Source organism: Rhinolophus sinicus, linkage group LG04, assembly GCF_036562045.2.
Source record: "Rhinolophus sinicus isolate RSC01 linkage group LG04, ASM3656204v1, whole genome shotgun sequence".
NCBI lineage: Eukaryota > Metazoa > Chordata > Mammalia > Chiroptera > Rhinolophidae > Rhinolophus > Rhinolophus sinicus.
The window spans coordinates 14,545,918-14,569,483 of NC_133754.1; the positions used below are offsets into that span (position 1 = coordinate 14,545,918).

At 36.3% G+C, this 23,566-nt stretch overlaps 1 protein-coding gene across 1 annotated transcript in view; it reads right to left on the reverse strand.

Moving 5' to 3' along the window:
• The window catches only part of DIAPH3 (diaphanous related formin 3), a 438,451-nt gene that overhangs the window by 329,895 nt on the left and 84,990 nt on the right, over positions 1 to 23,566 (reverse strand). The window contains exon 5 of the mRNA XM_074329349.1: positions 10,956 to 11,086. Coding sequence (XP_074185450.1) covers positions 10,956 to 11,086 — 131 coding nt within the window. The remainder of the gene's footprint in view (positions 1 to 10,955; positions 11,087 to 23,566) is intronic.

Consider the following 23,566-nt stretch of genomic DNA (forward strand, 5'->3'; position numbering starts at 1 on the left):
GGAGTGAGGGGTGCCAGCTCCACACCAGACTCACCAGTGTAGGGCTCCAGCACAGAAAGAGAAGTCCCCATAACTTCTAGCTGTAAAACCAGCGGAGATTGTGGTTGAGTGAAACAGAGGGCAGCTGAAGCCCCAGGCATTCCTCATAAAAGGACTTGCTAAGGGACTCACACACTCTGAGCTGCAGCTCTGGAGCAACAGCTCAAAAAGTGCCAGGGACAAATGGGAAAGAATTGAATTGCCTGGCTTGAGGGCAGGGGCTAGAGGGGCAGTTTTCTCCCAGACGGAAGTGCTGGGAGAAGCCATTGTTCTTTTGTTGACCCCCACTCCCTAACCCCAACCCAGCCTGTAGACACAAACAGACACCATAGCTGTGTCTCTATCAACATAGCTAACACTGTTCACCCAACCCTGGTGATTCCCTGAGACCCTGCCCCACCCAACTTGTGGGCCCACCCAAGACACTTCCAGTGGCTTTTCCCTTCAAACAGACTTTCTTGGCTCATGCTGTGGACTCTCCTAAAAATCTTTCAAAGATTCAAAAGCCACAAACAGGCAATGGCTAATGGCCTCAGCGTGCCCACTTGCTAAGTGGCCCCAAGCCAGGCACTGATGGCAGCCAGCGTTCCTTTGCAGCTTAGCACCTCCAAGCCCAGCACAAGCACAACTATCTGCACATCACACTGTAGCTCATACCAGGTGGTCTGAAGCAGGAAGTAGACAGTGGCTGACTTTGACCTACACCAGAGCCCCTACCAAGAGGCCCCAGAACCAATACACTAGGTGGACAGCTGCAGACCACACCAGAGAACCATCCAACCACCTCCACAAAAGACATAACAAAACAGCAGACTCAAAAGGTACCAGAGTCCTGCTAAATGAATCCTTCTCCGTAGGGTCAGCCCACATACAACAACTCTTCCACTGCAGTCACAGCCATACCTCATAACTGAGGGTCTGTCCCTTCCACTGATGTGCAAATAGCACCCAAGACTCAACTACAACAGGAAGGAATGCACAAACTACACAAGGGACACCCCTGGAACAACTGACTCAGGTGATCAGAGAGACTGTGCCACTGGGCCCCACAGGACACCTACTGCATAAGACCACTCTACTAAGACCAGGCAACATAGCAGCTCTACCTAATACATAAAAACAAACACAGGGAGACAGTCAAAGTGGGGAGACAATGAAACATGTCCCACATGAAAGAACAGGACAAATCTCCAGAAAAAAAAACTAAACAAAGTAGAGGCAAGCAAAATATCAGACACAGAGTTCAAAACACTGGTTATAAGAATGCTGTGAACTTAAGAGTAGATGACTTCAGCAAGAACTTCAACAAAGCGACAGGAAACATAAAAATGGAGATAGAAAACATAAAAATGGACCAGTCAGAAATGGAGAATAAAATAACTGAAACGAAAACTACTTTACACGGAAATCAAAAGCAGATGAGATGAAGTAAAGGACTGAATCAGCGACTTAGAAGACAACATAGCAGAAAACTCTCAATCTCAACCGCAAAATGAAGGACCTACAACCAAGATTACTCTGCAAGGCTATTATTTAGAATTGAAGGACAGATAAAGAGCTTCCCAGACAAGAAAAAGCAAAAGGAGTTCATTACCAAACCAGTATTACAAGAAATGTTAAAAGGACTTCTTTAAACATGGGGAAAAAAAAGAAAAAAAGATCAAAGTATGAATAATAAAATGGCAATAACTACATACCTATCAATAATTATTGAAATGCAAACGGATTAAAAGTTCCATTCAAAAGACATAGGGGGATTGAATAGATAAGTAACTACAAGACCCTTACATACACTGCCTACAAGAGATCTGCTTCAGATCGAAAAACACACGTACTGAAAGGTATGGAGAAAAGTATTTCATGTAAAATAAATGGAAACAACAACAACCAAAAAAGATGTGGTAGCAATATTTACCTCAGACAAAATAGACTTCTAACAAAGGCTATAAGAAAAATCAAAGGACCCTGCAATTTCAATTCTGGGTATTAATCTGAGGAAACCCAAAACACGAATTCAAAGATATATGCATCCCTATGTTCATTGCAGCATTACTTACAATAGCCAAGGTATGGAAGCCACCTAAGTTTCCAATGGATAAAAAACGGGTGATAATATATACAATGGAGCATTAATCAGCTATAAAAAAGAAATGCAGTCTTGTTATCTGCGACAACATGGATGGACCTAGAAGGTATTATGTTAAGTGAAGTAAGTCAGACAGAGAAAGACATACCATATTATTTCACTGATATGTGGAACCTAAAAAACAAAATAAATGAACAAGTAAGACAGAAGCAAACTGAGAGATACAGAGAACAAACCAATGGTTGTCAGCGTGGAGGGGGTTTGGGAGACTGGGTGAAAAAAAGTGAGAAGACTAAGAAGTACAAATTGACAGTTCAAAACAGCCACAGGGATGTAAAGTACAGCATAGGGAATGCAATCAATAATATTGTAATAACTAATAACTATGTGTGGTGTCAAAAGGGTACTAGATTTATTGGAGTGGTCACTTCCTAAGTTATATAAATGTCTAACCACTACGGTGTACTCCTGAAACTAATATAATATGGAATGTCAACTGTAATTGAAAAATAAAAAAATTAATCAAGTATATGGTGATGGAAGGAGATTTGACTTTGGGTGGTGAACATACAACATATAAATGATATATTATAGAATTGTACACTTGAAACCTATATAGTTTTATTAACCAATGTCACCCCAATAAACTTTTTTAAAAAGAAAAAGAAAAAAAAGTATTAAAAAAAAAAATCCTACCTATAATTTTGACTTCTTATTGAAAAACAACCCGGAAAAACTGCTTTTAACTGGTGAGTGTAAGCCCACCTCTCTGAGGAAAATTCTGTTTAAAAAAACATGCATCTCACTAATATTTTTAGCCCACCAAAGGGCGTGTTTATGACTTCTATGATGAACCGCCATATCGCTGATTCTTTCATCTTGGACTGACCATAGCTATAGCACTGCTGTCAAGACACCCCTATCTTTCTTCTCCTTTTCTATTCTTTAGCAAAGGATATGAAGCTCACACTCTTAGCCTTATTCTGCCAAGTCAGCAGCCCCCCTGCTGTTCACTCTTGTCTTCTCTCAGGACTCTCTTTATGTGGATGTCCACCCATTCTTAGAAGTTGTAAAATATAATCTTTAATCTTTCAGACTTGAATTCCTTTATATAGTCTCATAGTCCTGGACTTGACTGAGAATATAACAAACAGTCATGGAGTTATTTATGTCAAAGAAGTGGTTACACAGAAGAACGCAGGTGTGTAAGCAGAGTTGTCTAATAGAATTTTTTACAACAGAAACGGTCCGTATGTGCTGCCCAATAAGGTAGCCACTGGCCACCTTATTGAGCACTTGAAGTGTTTTTTGTCATTTAGTTTTAATCAGTTACATTAAAACAGCCACCAGTGCATAGTGGCTGTCCCATTAAACTCATTACCCCTGCATTAGTTGTCGCCTAAGCATTATTGCAGAGAAAGACAATGAAAGGAAAAGGAAAGACAGAACACAAGAATATAGATCATCTAGGAAAACCTTTACTACTCTTGCCCATTTCAGAAATTTTCACTATTAATATTACCATAAATCTGTACATCTTATTCATTTTCAAACATTTTTATAAGGATAGTTCAAAAAAAATATCTGTCACATCTTCTTAATTCTAAAACACATCATGGGTATAGAAATAAAGTGGAGCATGTTATTGATAAGAACTCTGTGTGGGTCCCAGAACAAATCACCCCAAAATGTGTCTCTGTGGTATACAGATTATTGTAAACTAAAGGCATATTTAGCTTCAGGCTCAAGAGAAACTTCTGCCCCTCCCTTAACTATCTAAAGGAACTTGTATTAGGGGCCTTGCCCATAGAGCTTATCAGACATAACTCCGTTTGACCTATCCGTAGGGCAAGGCAAGTACCTATTTACTAAACATCTGCTCTTATCTCTTGCAGTGAGGACTTGAATCACCCAATGTTCATTACCTCATTCCTAGCACAGGATGTTGTATGTACCTCAATCCCTTTCAATCTCTGAACCTCTGCTGCAGTTGGGGTTCCCATACACATGTATGTATTAAATTTGTTTAGATTCTCATGCTAATCTGCCTCATGTCTATTTGATTATTAGACCAGGCAGAAGAACCTTGAAGGTAGAGGAACATTTCTCCTCCCCCACAACATCTATTATCCTCCTCCTCTTATTTTTAGAAAGGGAGAGGCCTTCTACTACATTCTCCAGAAAGAAATATTGGTTACTCCAATGGTTATTCCCTCAACCTCATTATTGGAATATCCCACAAGGACTCATTTATCAAATTGATGGAAGTGGGGAAGGATACGGAGCGTGTAGGACCCCAGCCTGCAGTTCTCGCCTCTCTACCTAAGACAACACGGTAAGTCCAGTCAGTGAGAAGAACTACGCGTCACAGGTGAACTCCACCTTCGAGTCTCACTTGAGCTCTTCAGTTTAGCTTCGTGAGTAGTACAGCTGATCTTGCTCCTTACCTCACTCCTGGATCTACTTTAGTAATGGATTCAAAACTCAAAGGCAAAGGGAGGGTGTACATTATCGCCTCAAAAACCAGAATTTTGTAGGTGTAATAGGACGGCAATTGAACTAAAGGAAATGGAATAAATGGCACAAGGTCTGTTTTTTGTGTGACTTAGGGATGAGTCATCAATGAAGATCTTTGGGAGGCCAAACAAAGGAGTGATACTGAAAAAGTATTGAAGGAAATGCAGGAGTTGAGAAAATGACCTTTTACTTAGCTTGACCACATTGACAACCTTTGAATAGAGGTAACTTCAGGAAATTCAGAGCAAACCAAACACCTCAGGCCTACAAATGAAAAAGGGGCTACATACTAAGCCTGACAAGCTATGGGGGGGGATTCGAATGGCAGGCCTTATAAACTTGGTGACCGAAATCTGTACATACACGTAAAAATTCCTAACTAAAGTGGGTCACGGAATGTAGTCTCATTATAGGCCTATGGCTTCCTTGACAAAAGTCAGTCAACCTTTAGCTTAAGTGAGCCTATCTATTATCTTTTTGCCTCTAGGATAACATACCTTTGAAATGTCCATGGAATGTTCTTTTCCGACCCCTCGAAGGCACAAAAGCTGGCGCCGGAGCCCAAGACCACAGAACCCCTCATTGTTATCTTGTTCCCCACATATTGTCTCTACTGGATGTGAATTATTAACTATCCTGTACCCACCAATGTAAGAGAAGTATGTGTCTCTCCATTTTGCTTTTAATCTACCACCACTGGACTTCACGTAACCCTCTTTAAGTCTCCCTCTTTGGTTCTAATGTATAAAATAAGCTGCAGAACTGCCATTCTTCAGAGCATTTTCTCATTCTGTTGAGATTTTGCTTCCGGGCACAACCAAAATTTTGGCTCAAAGAAACTCTTATAACGTTTTTCCTTTCTATAAGCTGCACGTTCTTTGGTCGACAAGCCAGTAATTTTAGTTTAAAGAGGTCATGGGTCATTAGTATGCTACCACTATGCTGCCAGTAGGAGCATTACATTAATTCACTCTAACAGAATAATCTCATCAAAATAAATCTCAGAAGTTCTAAGAAAGAGGAGGTCACGCTCTAAAATTACAAACTACACAAAAAAGCAATGTATGAGTAAAAGTGAAAAGAAACAACCAACAGCAGGATTAGCCCTGGGAAATATTCATTTAGAATTATAAACATAGACTATAAATTGAGAATATTTAATATATTTAAAGAAATACAAATTAAAAATAAGCAAGGAGCACAAAATTAGTAATAATGACAAGGAGTTTCAAACAGAGCCAAACAGATATTATAGAGATGAAAATCTAGACTATACTGTATATGTTAAGCAGTAGATTAGACATCAATGAAGAAACAATTAGGAAATTAGACCTAAAAAAAAAATATCCTGAATAGAGAGAGACAAATAGGTGGACACTATAAAAAGGTTGGGAAATAATGTTGTATGAATTAAGGTCTAACATACACAAAATTATAGAGAAAAAAATCAATATTCAAGGAGATAATGGCTGACATTTTCACTGAATTTATGAAGGAAACCAATCATATTCAGGAAGCCTCCCATAAATTACCAGGATAAATAAGAAAGAAATTTCACCTAGACACATAAAACTATAGAATAGAACACTAAAGACAAAACATTATAAAACCAGACAGAGAGAAAAGGCAGATTACCTGTAAAAAGATGAGTTTTAGATAAAGAGCCATCACTCTCAAAAAACAGCAACGATAGGCAGAAGAGAAAATATCTTCAATGCACTACTAACAAAAGATATCTAAAAACCCTCAATTTCTTATGCTACGAAAACTATCCTTCAAAAGCAAAGGCAAGTAAAGTCACTTTCAGGCAAATAAGAGAGAGTTTTACCATCAACAGACTCTCACCAAGGGAATTTACTGATGTGCCTGACGCAAGAGTATAGTATCAGAGAAAAAAAATGTTCAAGAAACAAAAAAGAATGAGTACATGTGTGCACCCATATTTGTAGCACAATAGTAATAATAGCTAACTTATAACACCAAAAAGAAAAAAACATACAATTAAAATATCACAAAAAACATACGAATCAAGAGAGGGTGGTTGGTGTTAAAGTATTCTTAGGTTGAAAAGAAAAGAGATACTGCGTACTCTTGTCCCTTTTAAGTACATGACTGTTAAATTTCCTTTTTCAGTGTGTGCCTGTTAAAATTTTTGTTATCTGATCAAAAAAAATGGTGCCTTCCAAATTGTAAATGAGGAAATATTGAAATGAGAAATTAAAAATCAACCCAAAAGAATTTAACAATGAGAAAGAGGAAAAAGAAGAATACAGGAAAGGAAGAAGGAGCAGAAGGAGGAAGAGAAGGGGGTAGGGAGAAGCGGGGAGAAGAACATGGAAAAATCTGAAAATTCAAAATGAATATCAGATCTAAATTCCAATACATTTTTTAAATCAATATAAAAAGACAAAACTACAAGGTAAAGACAAAGACAATCAAATAGGACTTTTTTTTAAAGCATTCATGCTATTTATTATTCCTAAAATATAACAAGAAATAAAGGTATGAAAAATCATTGTGATGAAATGTGAGTAGATGCCCACATCGACATACATAAATCGATGAAAAATAATAGAGAGGAAAACTCAGGTCTCAGAAGAATATAGATGATGCCATTTGCATACAGCTGAAAAGGATATGAAACCAAATAACATGTTAAATACGAATACATATAGGGTAAAACTATAATAAAAAAAAAAAAAAAGCAATTATAAGCCCAAAATTCAGGAGCGTTGTCACCAAAGGATAGTTTGAAAAGTGGATGTAGAATTAAAGAGAGATGCACGGAAGCTTCAAACTTATAGAAAATATTCTATATCTTAGTCTAATTGGTAGGCAAGTGGGTGCTTGATTTATTGTTATGACAAAGTCTCTTTTTACATGTTTAACATGCTATAAAAATAATTTCTTAAATAAATAATAGTTTTTAAATAAATAAATTTATTATTTAAATTTTTTAAATAAAAAATAAAAACTTTTAATTTTTTAAATAAAAACTTCAAAATTTTCAGTCTTGAGTTTTTAATTCAGATCATGTTCTTATCAATGAGTACACTGAACTCAGTGCTTGCCACAGCTTTTCTATTTCTCTCATCACACGTGTGGTACACGGCACAAATTGTACGTCAGCTCCAAAGTTAAGCTCCTCCACCAGCTTTGTGTTTTCAAGCCCAGAAAGGAGAGAAACTCCATTCCAAACATGACACTGATTAAACAGAATGACACACTGAGGCTGCTCACTTCCTTTGAAGTAAAGAAATATATGTTAACTGCAAATTTTTCTGAAGTGATTTTCTCAAAGTTCTAGTTATTTAGTCATACCTAATTCGAAAATCCCCTTAGAAATCTAAAAAAGGTAACTTTAGCGAGAAAATATTTCTTGTAAACTTCAAAATGTACATGTTAACTGTGAGTAAAGTAAAATAATGCCTAAAATCACAAAATACATAATAGACCTGATAAAATTGGATTTTCTACGACAAAAACCCTATCCTTGACAGCTGCATCAAATTCAGAAAATGAAGCTGCATTCCATAATGACTCTGCTATGTGCATAGAAGGGTATGGACCAAAATGTTTGACATCAATCATAATGATGCTAGTGTCTACCTTTCTGTGTTTCCACCTCAACATGGTTGATTACTTAAAGGTAATCATTGACTATGTCACGATCCACTAAAAGTTACATTTGATAATTTGAAGAACTCGCTCTTCTCGCGAATGTTCCAAAAATACAGCAACTGTGTCTTTTAGCTCAGAACTATCACCAGGAATATTGACTAATCAATAAAACTTCAAACAGAAGAACTTTGCGATCTTCAAATCAACTCTTCACAAAACAAGGCAAATAATCTCATATTTAATGCACTGGTTTTCACATAATTCACTATCTGGATAGCAAAAGGTTGACATGACTCCTAATTGGTAGGCAGAGTTTCAGAAGTTGATGAATGGCTCTAAAAGTATTGCATAAAGGGGTGAGGAGACTCCTACTTTTTTCTTGATTTTTAATTTAAATAAATCCTGATCACCAGCATTGGAGAACCACCATTAATCAGTTTACAAATTGTCTGTTTTTCCACTCTATGCACAGACATTAAAGAATTTTAACTCTGATTTTCTCAATAATACCACAGGTCTAACAATAATTTCAAAAGCTTACAAAAATTAGAATTCCTTTTCTCTCAGAATTTAGTCACACACTGCATAAAAATTAAAATATGAAAACTGACTTTATCGGCAGATACATCAAAACTGACAGCAAAGTCCAAAGATTTGACCACAGGCATAATTTCATGTTTTACATGTTCAGCTAAGTTACTCCTCTAATTAGAGCACTCAACACGGAAATATTCTCAAGTACCTTCTCCATTTTCTGTCTGCATAAGTGCATGATTTCAGAAAAAAAATTATCCAAAAGATTTTCAATAAAAAAAAAAATATCAATAGAAGATTGATTTTTACAATGAGAAGTTGTTTAGGGATGCCAAAAAACTCAATAGAAGATTTTCTATTCTTTTCAATTAAAAAGACTACTCTGTAAGGCATCCATATTATCGGATTCCTGATAATACATTCTAGAACTCGCCATTTTTGGTGAAATCATTCCATTCCATAAGTGTCTGATTTTTATTTTTTTTTTTAGCTTAGGTTTAAATGGAAGAGACATATTCCCTAGTGTTCCTAAGTGAAATCACAATAAATAATTGTATCCATTGCAACATGCATGAATTTATACATAGAACGCTTTCAGATTTTCTTTTGCTATCATATTCATCTACTCAAAAGATGAAGATGAAAAAGAAAAGGGAAAGGGAAAATCTACTTTTAATTATATTAAAAAGCCATGAATAGCTCAGTACGCACCAGCTGCCAGATAAACTGAAAAATGAGTGTATCTTCCCCAATCAACCCCAAAATACCCTCTTCCCACATTTAAACTCCACAGGAAAAGAGCCTGCGTCAATTGCAATTTACTCAAGCCCTGCACCTAAGACAGTACTTGGAAAATAGCAAGTGGTCAATAATACCTTTTGAATGAATACATTTAACAGGTACAAATTAAGCTGGAAACCAGAGCTCTTCATATATGACTATATCTATCAAAGAAATTCCTAATTCAATTTAGTTTCTAACAATAGCCAAGGTAAGACTGAAGAAGGCGAAAATCAACAAACTTTCTACATGTTAAGCACCTTCTACATGTTAAGCACTATGGTAAAGAGAGGTGAATAAGACACATTTAGTCTCTGGTCTGATGCCCACCATTAGTTTACAGTCTAGGGAAACTACTAGAAGTGGCAAAATATGAGAAAATAAAGATAAAGTTGACATACACTAAAGATCCTTCGTTCATTCTCCATACTCCTTAGTTTCTGTTTTAAATACTTGTACTATCAAGGATTTTTTTCGTTCTACAGCTGACTGCAGGAATGTCCAAAAAAGTACTAATCAAAGAGAATTTCAAAGAGAGTCTTTTACATATTAACAACCAATCAGTTTGTCATTCTAGGCCCCAGAATATATGCTATATATACAGACACATACATGTACACACAGATACTCTTAATGCAGAAATTGATTTATTATACAATAAAAGGTCAAAACTGATCTACCTTAGACCCTTGAAGCTCTGAAATTCTAATTCCACGACTGCTCAGATATTTTATAACAACTTCTGCTTGAAATTTTCAAGAATATGCAGAGCTAAATTCTAAAAATTGATTTGAGACACCCCTATGGTAATGCTGCTGGATACAGGACACCCAATTAAATTTGGGTCTCAGAAAAACAATTATTTTTGTGTAAGCATGTCTAAAATTCAGATTTTAGTGGGATTCCTGTATTTATATTTGCTAAATCTACAACATTAACCTAACATAACCATTTCCAATAAAGTAAAAAACAATAAATTAATGGCATTTCTTTCTTTCTCTATGTCAAACAGGAATCAGGCAGTATCTATGCAATGCCAAAATTCGGAATGAAACTCAACCACATTAAAATAGTAGTTTCTGATCATGATGGTTCTCATTTAAAAAATACTCTAAGTTTCTAAAAATTCTAAGGAAAAAGAGTGAGTTTTTTAAAGTCCATACGTTATATATCACTCAGTAATAAATACAAAAGTACTATTGACACTGTATTTCTTCATGCATAAATATTATGTATTCAGTTTTTACCATGAGAAGTTGTTGAGGTATATCAGCTACTTATTTACAGGTGCTATGAAGAAAGTATTTTGTAAAAATCACAGATCAATAACTATCTAATTTAGTAACATGCCCTGATAATGTTCAGATACATGAATTACCTCACAGGATTACTAGTCAAAGATACACGGAGGGACTCCAGGCACGTGACGAGTCTCTCATCTTCAGACCCCATTTTCAATTCATGGATGAATTCCTGAGGGGAGATCTGCCGATTTCTCTTAAGACTTCCCTGTAAAATAAGTCACAAACATTTTAATTCATGTTGTGTGAAGATGATCCATTAAAATAACAATGACATTAATCCCACCTTTCATATTAACAGCTGCAAGCAACTACTCACAGCAGTATTATTTTGAGGGGATGATTTCCTTATTTCTGCCCATAAATCTATACATTCACAATCCGTAGTATCCACAAAAGAGAGTGACATAATGTCAAAAGGTTTGCAAATTAAAATAACTGCTTTTCATATCTAACCTGTCATGGAAATCAATGAGGTACAATACATATCATAGAGTATATCTTAAACTATAGTAATATATTTTAGACACACACAAAATAAAAATTAAAACTCAAAACGTCAATGGCCCTATTAAAATTAATATTCCAAGCAACAGAAAAGGCTGTAAATCATTAATTCATTCAACCACCATTAAGTGCCTAGCTCTAGGCATGGCAGCCACAGAGATGATCAAAACCAAAGTCTGGAAGAAAAAATGCAAGCAAGGAAATAATATTGACAGCGCAGTTCAATTCCTGTAATATGGTACCAAGGGACCCAAAGGAGGAACGCAAGCTAAGTTGGCAGAACACATGTGGGAGGCCTAGTAATAGAGAATAGGTGAGAGAGAGGGAGGCAAAGAATTAGACAGGAATATCTTCCAGACTAAAACATGGCACACATGTATGCCCAAAAGGAAAAACACAAGTACACGCAGCTGAAGACAGAGGCCAGAGGGTGGAGTGGTAGAGCACTACTCCAATCAGCTTCTCGGGCTGCAGGATGAAATGCGGATTAGAACAGTTGGGGTTCTCTCATTAGTCAACAAACATTCAGTGCTTGCTAAGTGCCAGACACTGTTTTAGGTCTTGAAAATAGAGCAGCGAGTAAGAGACAAAAATCCGTACCAGCACGGGGCTTTATTCTCCAAAGGGAAGCATAAAGACAATAATTAAAGAAATAATTAAAATAGACTGCATTGTAGACAGTGACATATGCTATAGAGAGAAATAAAAGCAGGAGAGAGGAATAAGAAAAATAGGAGGTGGGATACACTTTCAAATAGGGTGGTCAAAGAAAGCCTCACAGAGAAGAAGAATCTGAGGGCCTCAAATTTGAGCGTCACAAGAAAGGTCTGAAGGAGGTGAGTGAACTGACCATGCATATGTCTGGAAATAAGTTGTAATGGAGTAGACAGCAGGTCCTATGGGCCATCAAAAGAATTTTGACCTTTACTCTGAGGTCAGAAGCATCAGAAGGAGAAAAACCTGATGAGAAGGTACATGGAGTGCAGATGAAAAATGAGAAAGTCAAACCAACAATAAATTTCAGAATTATATTTAAAATACAGATTCCCCGTCAAAGGTGAAGGAAAGGAACTACATGTCCAAAAGCAGATTAGTTGCAATAGCAGAAAATTAGATGTATTTCTTTTTTAATTCTTTTCCTTTTTATTAGTTTGCTATAGTGCTGTACAAGGAAACATTCCCAATAATGCAAAACAAATTAGCCCTTAGAAGACAGATGATTTTCATCAATAGTAAAGTGGTAATTCACTAAAGAAAACTTCAATGGCAAAATCTCAAGAGAATAAAATAAAGTTGAAAAGGAAAATAAGCACTAAAAATTCGCACTAAAGTTGAAAAGGAAAATAAGCACTAAAACTTAAAATCCAGTTTTCTATCAGTGACTACATTATACCTCAAGAGAATAAATTCAACTTATACAAACATAGCATTAATCGTCTTTTTTTATTTTAATTTACCAAAGTATTGCTTGTTCAACACAGAAAATTTAGAAAACAGTAGGAAAAAATGACTCAAAATGACTGTTAATTTGATATTCCTGTTTTAAAGCATATTTCTCTCATACATAGATAAGTACAAAGTATTCTATACATATTCACACAAACACATTACTTACAAAAATATTATATGATAGTTCTGTAGGGTACTTTTATCATTGAGTAGTATTTCATGAACATATTCCAATATCAATACTTAAGTGTTAAAGAAAATGATTTTTTTTCCTGCCTGCAGACCACTGTTACATACCATTATTTATGTACTTTAGACCATCACTATTGGGCATGTAGGATACTGACAATTTTCTGGTATCACAAATTTTTCAAATATCTTGCACATGCTCTCAAATATTTTTACCCAAATATATACCAATGGAGGTTAAACTAGATGATATTTTGTAGTGCCTTCTGACTTTGTCATTGAAATAATTATGATTTTAGTAGAATCAAAATAAACCAACACTGAATACAAGTAGATGAATTGTTTCCTTCAACAATATTTAGGTAAACCCCATGTAGTAAGTACTTTTAAAATATAAGAATAAGCAACAGTAAGTACATTTGGATGAAAAAAGTGATATTAAAGGATAAAAAAATAAAGAAGCCACTTGCCTACCTCTTAGCCTTATCTCACAATCATTTTTAATTCTTTTAACTTTCTTCTGATAGCTACTTAATGTCTAAATTATACGCTTATTCTCATCTTTTGAAACTTGAAACTTTTCAATATTACCTTGGATTTCAGTTATAAAAGGATTTAATTATCTTAAATCATTACAACTTCTACTCTCCCACCCTCTGACTATAGTTATAAATGTAATTAAACCAAAAGTTGCCATTCCACAAAATGGGAGCTCACAGAATCCACATTCTAAGGGTTCCTTACGGCGAAGTTCCTACAGAGATGAGTTCAGGCATCCAAAAATCTTAATAATGCTTATATGGCTTTCATGACATAGAGTAAAACATTACACGTCCCCATTCATAGTCTTCCAGCTCCTATAATTTCCAATTTGTCCCCCTAAGAGTGGGAACGAGAGATGCATGTCAGCTCTTACCAGTCCTATTCAGTATTGTAGTGGAGGTCCTAGCGAGTGCATTGAGGCAATAACAACAATAGACATACATATCAGAAAGGAAGAGGTAACTGTCTTTATTTGCAAATGAGATGATTATCTACATGAATTTAGTAAGGTCACAGAATAAAAGCATAACCTATAAAAGTAATTTGTATTTCTAAATACTATCCATATTTGGAAACTAAAAATTTTAAATATACCATTTTAATAGCATCAAAAAAAATACAAAATATTTAGGAAATTGTTTTTAACAAAAGATGGGAAATATCTATACCCTGCAGACTACAAAACTTTGTAGAGAGAAATTACAGATGAGCTAAACAAATGAAGATATTATACCTTGTTCATGGATTAGAAGACTCAATATTATTAAGAAATCCATTAAAAAAGACATTTTGTGGAAAATAATCTATAGATTCACTATAATTGCTATCAATATCCCAGGAAGCTTTTTTTGAAGAAATTGAGAAGCAACTTCTGAAATTTATATGGAAATGCAGGAGATGGATCTAGAATAGGACAATTTTGAAAAAGAATACAGTTGGGAACTTGATCTGATTCCAAGATTTACTATAAAGCTACAGTAATCAAATTAGAATGATATAAGCATCAACAAAACAGGAGAATCCAGAGATACACTTGAACCTATGTGGTCAATGATTTTCAACAAAGGCACCGTTGTAAGTCAATCTCATAGAAAGAATCTCTTCAACAAATGGTGTTGGAGTAAGTGAAAATCCATGTGAGAGAAAATGAACCTGGATTCTAGACCTAAATGTAAAAGCTAAAACTATAAAATGTCTAGAAGAAAATATAAATCTTCAATATCTTGGGGGAAGGCAAAACATTTTTAGATAGGATACAAAAGGCACTAACTATAAAATTGGATTTCATCAAAATTTAAAACTTCCACTTCTCAAAAGACTCCTAAGAGAGTTTCATTAAAAAAAAAAGAAAGGTAAGCCACAATATCTGCAACACATCAAGAACTATGCAGAGTCTGAGATTCTACCCTATATCCCAGCTAAGTTAGCCTGTTACTATGTCAAGGATGCTGACAGACACTTATGATAGAGACCAAAAACATGGTTGTGCATATATTGGTTCCCCAACCCACCATCTGTCACAGGGACGATGCGGGGTCCCTGATGGATGATGGACGCCTGCACATGCAGTGGACTGCGTTTTAGGGGAAGAGCACTGAGCTTTGGCGAGTCACCATTTTATAGTGACAATAACAAGCCTGCTTATTATCCAGAGACAGACATAACTTCACCTCTAAGGCTGCTCACTGCAAATGCAACCCTGAGAAATGGCCTGGGTAAAGGGCACTCAGGCCTTGGATTCTTGACAGAACCAGAAAAAATGTACAGTGATATATTCAGGACCCATGACAGGCTGTCTCTCCCCATGATAAATATATCTCATAGAGGATTTGTATTCGGAATATTTAACAAACTCCTATAACTCAATAGCAAAACCACAAAATCCCACTTTTTAAAAAAAAGAGATTAAAATAACTTCACAAAACAAGATAAATGAAAGGCCAATTATGACATGAAATGATGTTCACGATCATTTGTCAGTGAGGAAATGCAAAGGAAAAGCACAAACGAAACACCACGACACCCCGGCTAGAATGGTGAGAACATGAAGCGCGCGGAGGTTTCTGTGACTGGGGGGGTGTGACAGGCACTGCCACTTTGGAAAAGAGGTTGACAGTTTTGTTTTGTTTTTTTCTGTAAATACACACTGACCACAGGACTCAGCAATTGCACAACTAGGTGTTAAGAAGGAGTGAGCAAAAAACACATCTAGACAATGTTCTAAACAGTTTTGTTCATAACAGCCACAGACTGAGAACAACATGGAGACTCATCAATAAGTTGTGTGCGGCCATGTAGTGGAATACTATGCAACAATAAAAAATGCCACTACTGATAATGCAGCAAGATAGATTAATAAAAAAATAAAAAATAAAAACTATACTTGCTTCCATTTGTTCCCTTTGTATGAAAGACCAGGACTAGCCTGTCAATCTTTTTTCTGGGCTCGTCCTAGTTCAAGGCACAGAAGCAGAGCTGTCCATTTTTGGTGTCAGGTTGGAGGGTGCGGGTAGAGGTGGACCACATTTTAAATGGCAAAGCAAGTGGATTTCTCCAGTGAACACTTGGAACAACAGACTAAATTCACTGGCTAACCATACTTCTCTATTCCAGCCACATTACGTTTTTCCAGTTTGAACAGTTTATTGCCGAAAGGCCTCTGTATTTTCAACTGAGATTCCTGCCTCTCACCACTCTGTATTAAAATAACTTTTCCATGTATTATTTAAAGGAGACATTGAGTGTCTACTATGTGCTAGATCTTGTTTACATGATGTGGATATAGGGGTAAAATAAAAGCCAAGGATGATACCGAGGTTTGTGGTCTAAGCCAAAATGTGGTGCCATCTACTTAACTGGGAAGCTGGAAGGAGTGTGACTGGTAGGGGAATAGCTACCTAAGAGTCACAAGTCTGGGCAAATGACATCTTTCTAAGAAAATAACATCTGAGCAGTGACCAGAGTGAAGAGAAGGGGACAAGGAAAATTAGGAAGAAGGGTATTCAAAGGCAACAGAAGAGTAAACACGAAGCCCTAAGGCAGGAATGAACTTGGCATCTTCAAAGGACAGCAAGAAGATGCGTCTAAACCCCAGTGGAGCATGACAGTTCCAGATGACAAGGACGGATAAAACAGGCAGGTGTCTGATCCTGGAGACAGGGGACTGAAAAACTAGTCTGAGTGCCAAATGTCTTTGTATCACTCTTCAGCTAAGAATGCTTTTTGTATTTATAAAAGCTTGTAAAAAAATGGAAAAAAAAGAAAAGGAAGAGGAGGTGGAGGAGAAAAGGGAGAAGGAAGAGGAAGCAGCAGCAGCTACAGAGACCCTACGGACACGTAAAGCCTATGGTGTTTACTATCTGACCATTTAAGAAACAGTTTGCTCGTCACTGATAGGGGCTTACAAACCATGGTAAGGACTTTGTTTTATTCTGAGTGGATGGAAAACTACCGGAGGGTACCAAGCATAGAAAAGACTTAATAAGCATTTTCGAAAGAGTATTCTAACCACTGGGTGGCAATGGACCGTAAGTGGCAAATATGAAACAAGGGCACCGACTAGAAGGCTATCGTGTTATTTGGTCAAGAGTTGACAGCAGCCGGCTATACGATGCCCATGAGAGAAGAAATGAGATTTGCTCAATCCGAACGCAGACCAGACAAGACTTGCTGATAGTTTGGAATGTGAGGTGTGGAAGAGTCAGTCAAAGATGGCGCCAACGTTTCTGGCCTGAACAACCACAGGAACACGTAGTACGCCATCTACAAATCCTTGCCAACATCGGTTTGAGTGGTGGACTGGGGCTAAGCCTGATCGGAAGTAAAACGGGGAAAGTAAGAAGAATGGACAACTCTTTTAAAGAGATTTTCTGTAAAAGCGGAGCAAAGAACTGGGGTAGTGGCTAGAGGGAAGCCTAGGGTGTGATTTTGGGGGTGAGGGAAAAGTATACCGTGTTTGCATGCTGATGGGAATGACCAAGCACATGGGAAGAAATTGACGGTGCAGAGAGTAGGTGTAGATGCAGTAAAAAAAGTGAACATAAAAACCCTTGAATAGGTGACAGACGTGACCTACAACGTAAGAGGAAGGACTGACCTTACGCAGTTGCAGACAAAGTGTATCACTGTAAGAAGAGCAAAAGCAGAATCAAAGGGAACAGTCTAGAAGATGGTTACCGCTGATTAGGAAGTCGGGTGAGGCGGTACTATTCTGATTATAGATGCAGCAATAAAATCAGCTAAAAGTAAGGATGCAGAGCTAGAGGTACAAGAAGAAAAGGTATGAAATCATTTTTGGAAAGTACGGAAGTGCACTGACAAGGTCAGACATCTGTTAAGGGCTTGTTTGTTGATGTGTGGCCATTCAGGAAACACTGGTCGATGTGGCCATATGCTTGCTCCCTGATGCGTGCCGCGCTGAGGTGCAAAGGCAGACGAAGTAGGAAGTATAACCAAGGGCAGAGTTTATATGAATGGAGAGGCACGTGAACTGATGGTTTATGCACGAGAGCAAAGGACTGTGCATCTAAGGTCCATAAGGAGAGAAGTGAAGGCATGGCAGGGGTGGGGGGTAATAAACAAAAAAAAGATGGCAGTATCAGTGCATCATCAGCAGTTCTAAAAGGGTTGTAGAATTCTTAATGTGGGAATAGTCAAAAGTAGACAAGATAGTAATGCTCAGGAAAGGAAGTCTATAAACCATGTTTAGAGGTGGTATTTTACTAATCAAGGTAAGGGGGAGTTAAGAGTGGGTGCAGAAACAAAGCTCATCAGGAGGGATATAGTCAAGGAAATGAGAGTACGGAAAGTTGGATGGATCGTCCAGGTGAACGGGCAGGTGAGCAAGATGATGACAGCCGTAGCAACAGGAGGAAAAGCAAGGAGCTAGGAGCCAAAACTTCTAGGAGTAAGGAGTCTGTCAGCACATGCCAGCATCTCTTTATGTGATGCCACCTTCTCCACTAGAATGTATCTGCATCTGCCTAATCCATCACTGTGTCACTGGCCCCTTGTAAAATGCGTGGCATTCAAAGCGTGAATGAGGTTATAATAAAATGGAGGGTATACATAGACTAATGATTAGACCAAGAATGAAAAGGAAGTAAGTCACACACACACACACACACACACACACACAACAACAACAACAACAAAACAAAAAACCTTTGAGAAAAACAAATGCTTACTCAGAAGGAAATACTTCAAATTAAAGACATAGGAAATAGACCAGATAATTGGAGAATTAATTTTCAGCACAATTTCCCCCCTTTTATTATATTACCATCAAAATATAGGTATTAAAGAAAGGAAAATGAGGGGAGAAAATATTATGTTACAAGTATAATCAGAAATATTCCTTTTAAGCACAGTTCATCTTGTGTTTCTTTCGTTTTATGTAACTTCAAAGGAAGTGGGAGTAGGAGGAGAAAAGGGAAGAGTAGTCACATCTGCGTATCTCCAAGCCCATTAGCCATGAAGGTGAAAATACTTAGAAAGCTTTATCCCCTGTGCCATCAAACACATTACTGAGATAAGGATGTCTCCCTGACATCACGAAAATTAGAAGGGTATTTATCCAACACAATTTTAAATCTTTTTTAATCCCTTAGTAAATTTTATTCTAAAACACCAAATGCAGAACAGAAAAGTACATACATTACTCTTGTCAGATTCCTTATTAAATATAATTCTAAAGTATAAAATGTAACACAAGCTTTCATTATATATTTCCCTTACCACTTCTATTTCTTTAAAACCAAACATTATTTCTTTCACGGTGTAACTACTAAAGGTAATAGTAACCATTTCCTTTTATCTTTCTTACAACAGATTCTTTTGTACCTGCCTCAAAGCCTGCATTTCATCTCAGACCAGGTGCAAAATTATTCAGTACATGTATCTTCACTGTTCTATCTTATGTATTTGTTTGCAGAGTAATTTGGAATACCATTTCTAGGACAAACTAAAAATATATCGCATTTCCAGTTATCAGTGCAAAGTATTGAAGAACTGACTTTCATTTTTTCAAATAATTGAATGATTTCTATACAACCATGGAGAATCTACCATTAAATGATGACCTGATTTTTAAAATAATAAAAGCAAAAAGCTAAACCTAGAAAGTCTGCATGCTCTGCAGGACAACTGACACAGCATAGTGTCACTGGGGTCAGAACAAAGATCTTTCCGTCCCTAATAAAAGGTCTAACCCATGGCAGCTGCTTTAAGCAAAAGTTGGCCTAGATTGGAGACATCGCAGAAATCAGAAATTACATTCGTAAACATTACGCCAATAGCTGTAAACTATTATTCAACACATTACATCAAACCTTATTTCTCCCGACAGACAGCCTACACCACAATTCGCCATGCAACATCCCCAACTGCAGGTAACAGTCTTTTAACCACACTTTAAAAATGCTGATTTTCTTTATGAATTTAACATGAAGACCAAAAATATATAGCTTCTAGAGACTTAAAATTTTAAATATCGGGGGATTGAAAGAACAGGTTGAAACCTTAAGTGATTTTTGTATGAAGTTAGTTACTAGACCTACAATGCGTCTCCATGACATTCACCTTGTAATTTTTTACACTTAAATTGCAGAAAACAGAAAACTTCCATCAACATAAAGCCTACAGAGTCAAAAGGCCTACGTTTTCAGTATGAGAGAATGTATGTGTACTCTAGCATGAGCGTATGTGTCTCTCTCCATGTCTGTGGTTTTCCTTTTATGTCAGTTAACTGCAAATGAACTGCTTCAGTTTCTTTTTAGTATTATAATTCCTGAACTCTTGGTACCTATTATTTAGGTGATGAGATTTGGGAAGACGACTAAGATGATACAAGATGTAGAGACTATTTAAAGAAATAGTTTGCATTGATAATGACAATATTTTAAGAAAACAGCAGAATCAGCACTGTAAAAAAAAAAAAAAAGGGTAAGCACAGTTGCTGCCAAGGGGGTAATTATAATCTAAATTACTAGCATGTATATTGCTATTAAAATGCACTGCAAACATTTCCTTACATTTTTCAAATGATTCCTAGCATCCTTCATGTCTCTGATCACCAGAAACACTAAGCTGGCATTACAGTATGAATTACTTGTTTTTAGAACGTTTACAACCTCAGCAGCTCTCCATTGCCAATAAAATCTGTTATTCAGAGACATAATGCAAATTCACAGCAGAAACTAGGAGCGATGAAAGTCTGCAGAAAGGTACATTCACCAACAAAATGAAGTTCAGCAGAGTTCCCTTAAAGACTTACAATTTTTTTCCATAAACGTTTCATGAGCAGTCGTGTACCAAGAACTCTGGCTATAATTTTGGAGGCTGCTTTTAAAGTACATTAAAAATAGCATGCATTAAAAGTTTAGAATTACCAAGTATATTTTTATAAATAAATATGATCAAATATAGAAAATATGCTGCTCTCCTTTCAGTTTCTAAAATGTCTCTCTAAAGAAAAAAAAAAAGAAGGATCCAACACTAATTGTTTCAGACACTTAGAAATTAACTTGAAAATAACAAAAGAAATTCAACCAACATTTCTCTTATTATCCATCAATACCTCACTAACATCAACTTCTATTCAAAGGAAAGCTTTCCGGCATTGGTTTTGCCTTCAATAAGACACGTAAATATTTAGACCAATTTGTGTATTTAAGAGTTGCTTCAACTGCTGAATGCAGTACCCTGGTGATATAACGCTTCTACCTGCTTACCATGACCAAAACTGATGAGTTATTTTAGCTTTTAAGCCTCAACAATGATAGCCCGTGACAGTGACCAGTCAACTTTCCCCCCACAGCCAGAAAACAGCAGTTAAATAAACAGTGGTGAGCCATACACATGAGCACAGTGTGTGAACTGCAGTTGTAAGAAGAATATCTCAGAACTAATATGGCACTGTTTTCAGGATATATTCTGAAGTGAAAAAATTACAAAAGAATATATATTGTACATTACCTTGTGTTTATGACAGAAAAATGAGAAAATACATATATTTGTTTATTTACACAAGAGGACGGAAGAGGATGATACAAAACGTGGAGACTATTTAATTGGTTCTTTAAATAGGAACTAATGAGACTGTATACCTTTAAAAGGATGGATGGGACACAGTAAAGATGAGGAAGAAATCAGAGTGACAATTCTTTGATTATACCCCTTTCTGTGTAGTTTTGACTTTTGGAACTATGTTGATGTTTCATGTACTCAAAATATATATATATATATATATATATATATATATATATATATATATATAATATCAAGGATGGGAAGGGAATCCTAAAATCAAGTAAATGCAAATCAAATGAACCGAACTGTATTTCAAATGAATAATAATTTCAGAGAAATAAGCTAGAATATGAAAATTGAAGATAGAATAAACTTACGGGATTTTGTAGGAGAAAAGAGGGGAGGTATATAGATAGCTGACAGAGATAAGGCAGAAAAGGTAGATATAAGATGGGTCTGTGTATACACATATGTGTTTTCTATATATAGATACATGTTTTGTATATACACATGTATATATACATATATGCAGTATCCAAATATGCACACATCCATATACCCATGACATACACACACACACACCCTAACTGTGTGAAAGGCCCTAGAAGTAAAGACATCCCATTAGAAGACGTAGCATGTGGATATTGGATATTTAGAGAAAGGGCTGATTCCACGGCTGGGGTTAGGACAGCACAGGATGGTCCTGAAAGATCTCATACAAAATGGTAAGGAAGGGAGTGCTCACAGATGAGTAGGGGTATGCCCAAAGACAAAGGAACCAGTTTGAAGGAGGTTCTATTGGCCAAACCTACAGGGGTGGCACTTGAAGGGCACAGCTTTTCCTTTGGGGTTGAGGAAAATGTTGTGGAACTAGATGGTGGTAATGGTTACACAGCACTGTGAAGATAAACGCCAATGAATCGTACACTTTAAAATGGTTAATGTGATGGATTTTAAACTGTAAATTTTACCACAATAAAAAAGTTTTAAAGGACATTTATTTAAAAAAAAAAAATCTGTAGTGTTAGAAGTCAGGACAGGAGTTATCTTGGGGAGGAGGAAGTATCGTGACGAGGACATTCAAGCTTGCTGGCATTGTCCTATTTCTCCAGCTGGGCACTGGTTACATGGGTGTGTTTACTCTGTGATAGCTTATCGAGTAAGTGGTACGCTAAAGATTTTTGAACTTTATCATATGAGTTTAGAAGTATTAAAAAGCCATTTTTAAATTTACTAATGTTTATGCTTTATGCTATTTCTAAGGTTAGTTAGTCAGGTACATTCTAATTGAATTCCTTTTAAATCTTTAATTTAGGTTTTAAAACATGCCATTTAAAATATTTTACCCAGGATAGCATTATATAAATCCTTGCTGAAAAGTGGTTGTTAAAGGAAAAAGTTATACTGGATCAAATAAGGCCACTTTTTCTTTAGCATCTTCAGTATACCCTTTAGAACTGAAAAAATGTTTAGTTCCATCTGAACAACAAAGCGCACTTTAAAAGTAAAAAATAAACAGCCCAGAGTTGGGGCTGGGGGAACTGATTAAGTAGACACGTATGTCTAATTTGCATGGTCTATTTGATGGTTCAGTGAAGGATAAAGATCTACTGGGCACATCTGAACAGACAGAAGAAAATGCACTGAGGCTTTTAGTCATTGGTTCATTATCTTCTTTATTGTGTTGATTATGTTTATGTAAAAAGAAAAACCACTACAAAATTTCATTGGGCATTTACAAAAAAGGAAAAATAAAAATAGCGGGTGAAAGAGGTAGAAGGGCATAAGAAAAAGAAAACACCAGCTGTTCCGGTCTTTAAAACTAGTCAATTTGTTGTTCACTCCCTCCAGGTAAATGCACAATTATTTGCCTCCACAATTCTGAAGAGTTCTTTCAAAGTCACTATCACATTTACAGTGTAAGCCTACCTTCTCTTTTCTCTATTTCTTTTTCTTGATTTATGGAGGAAAG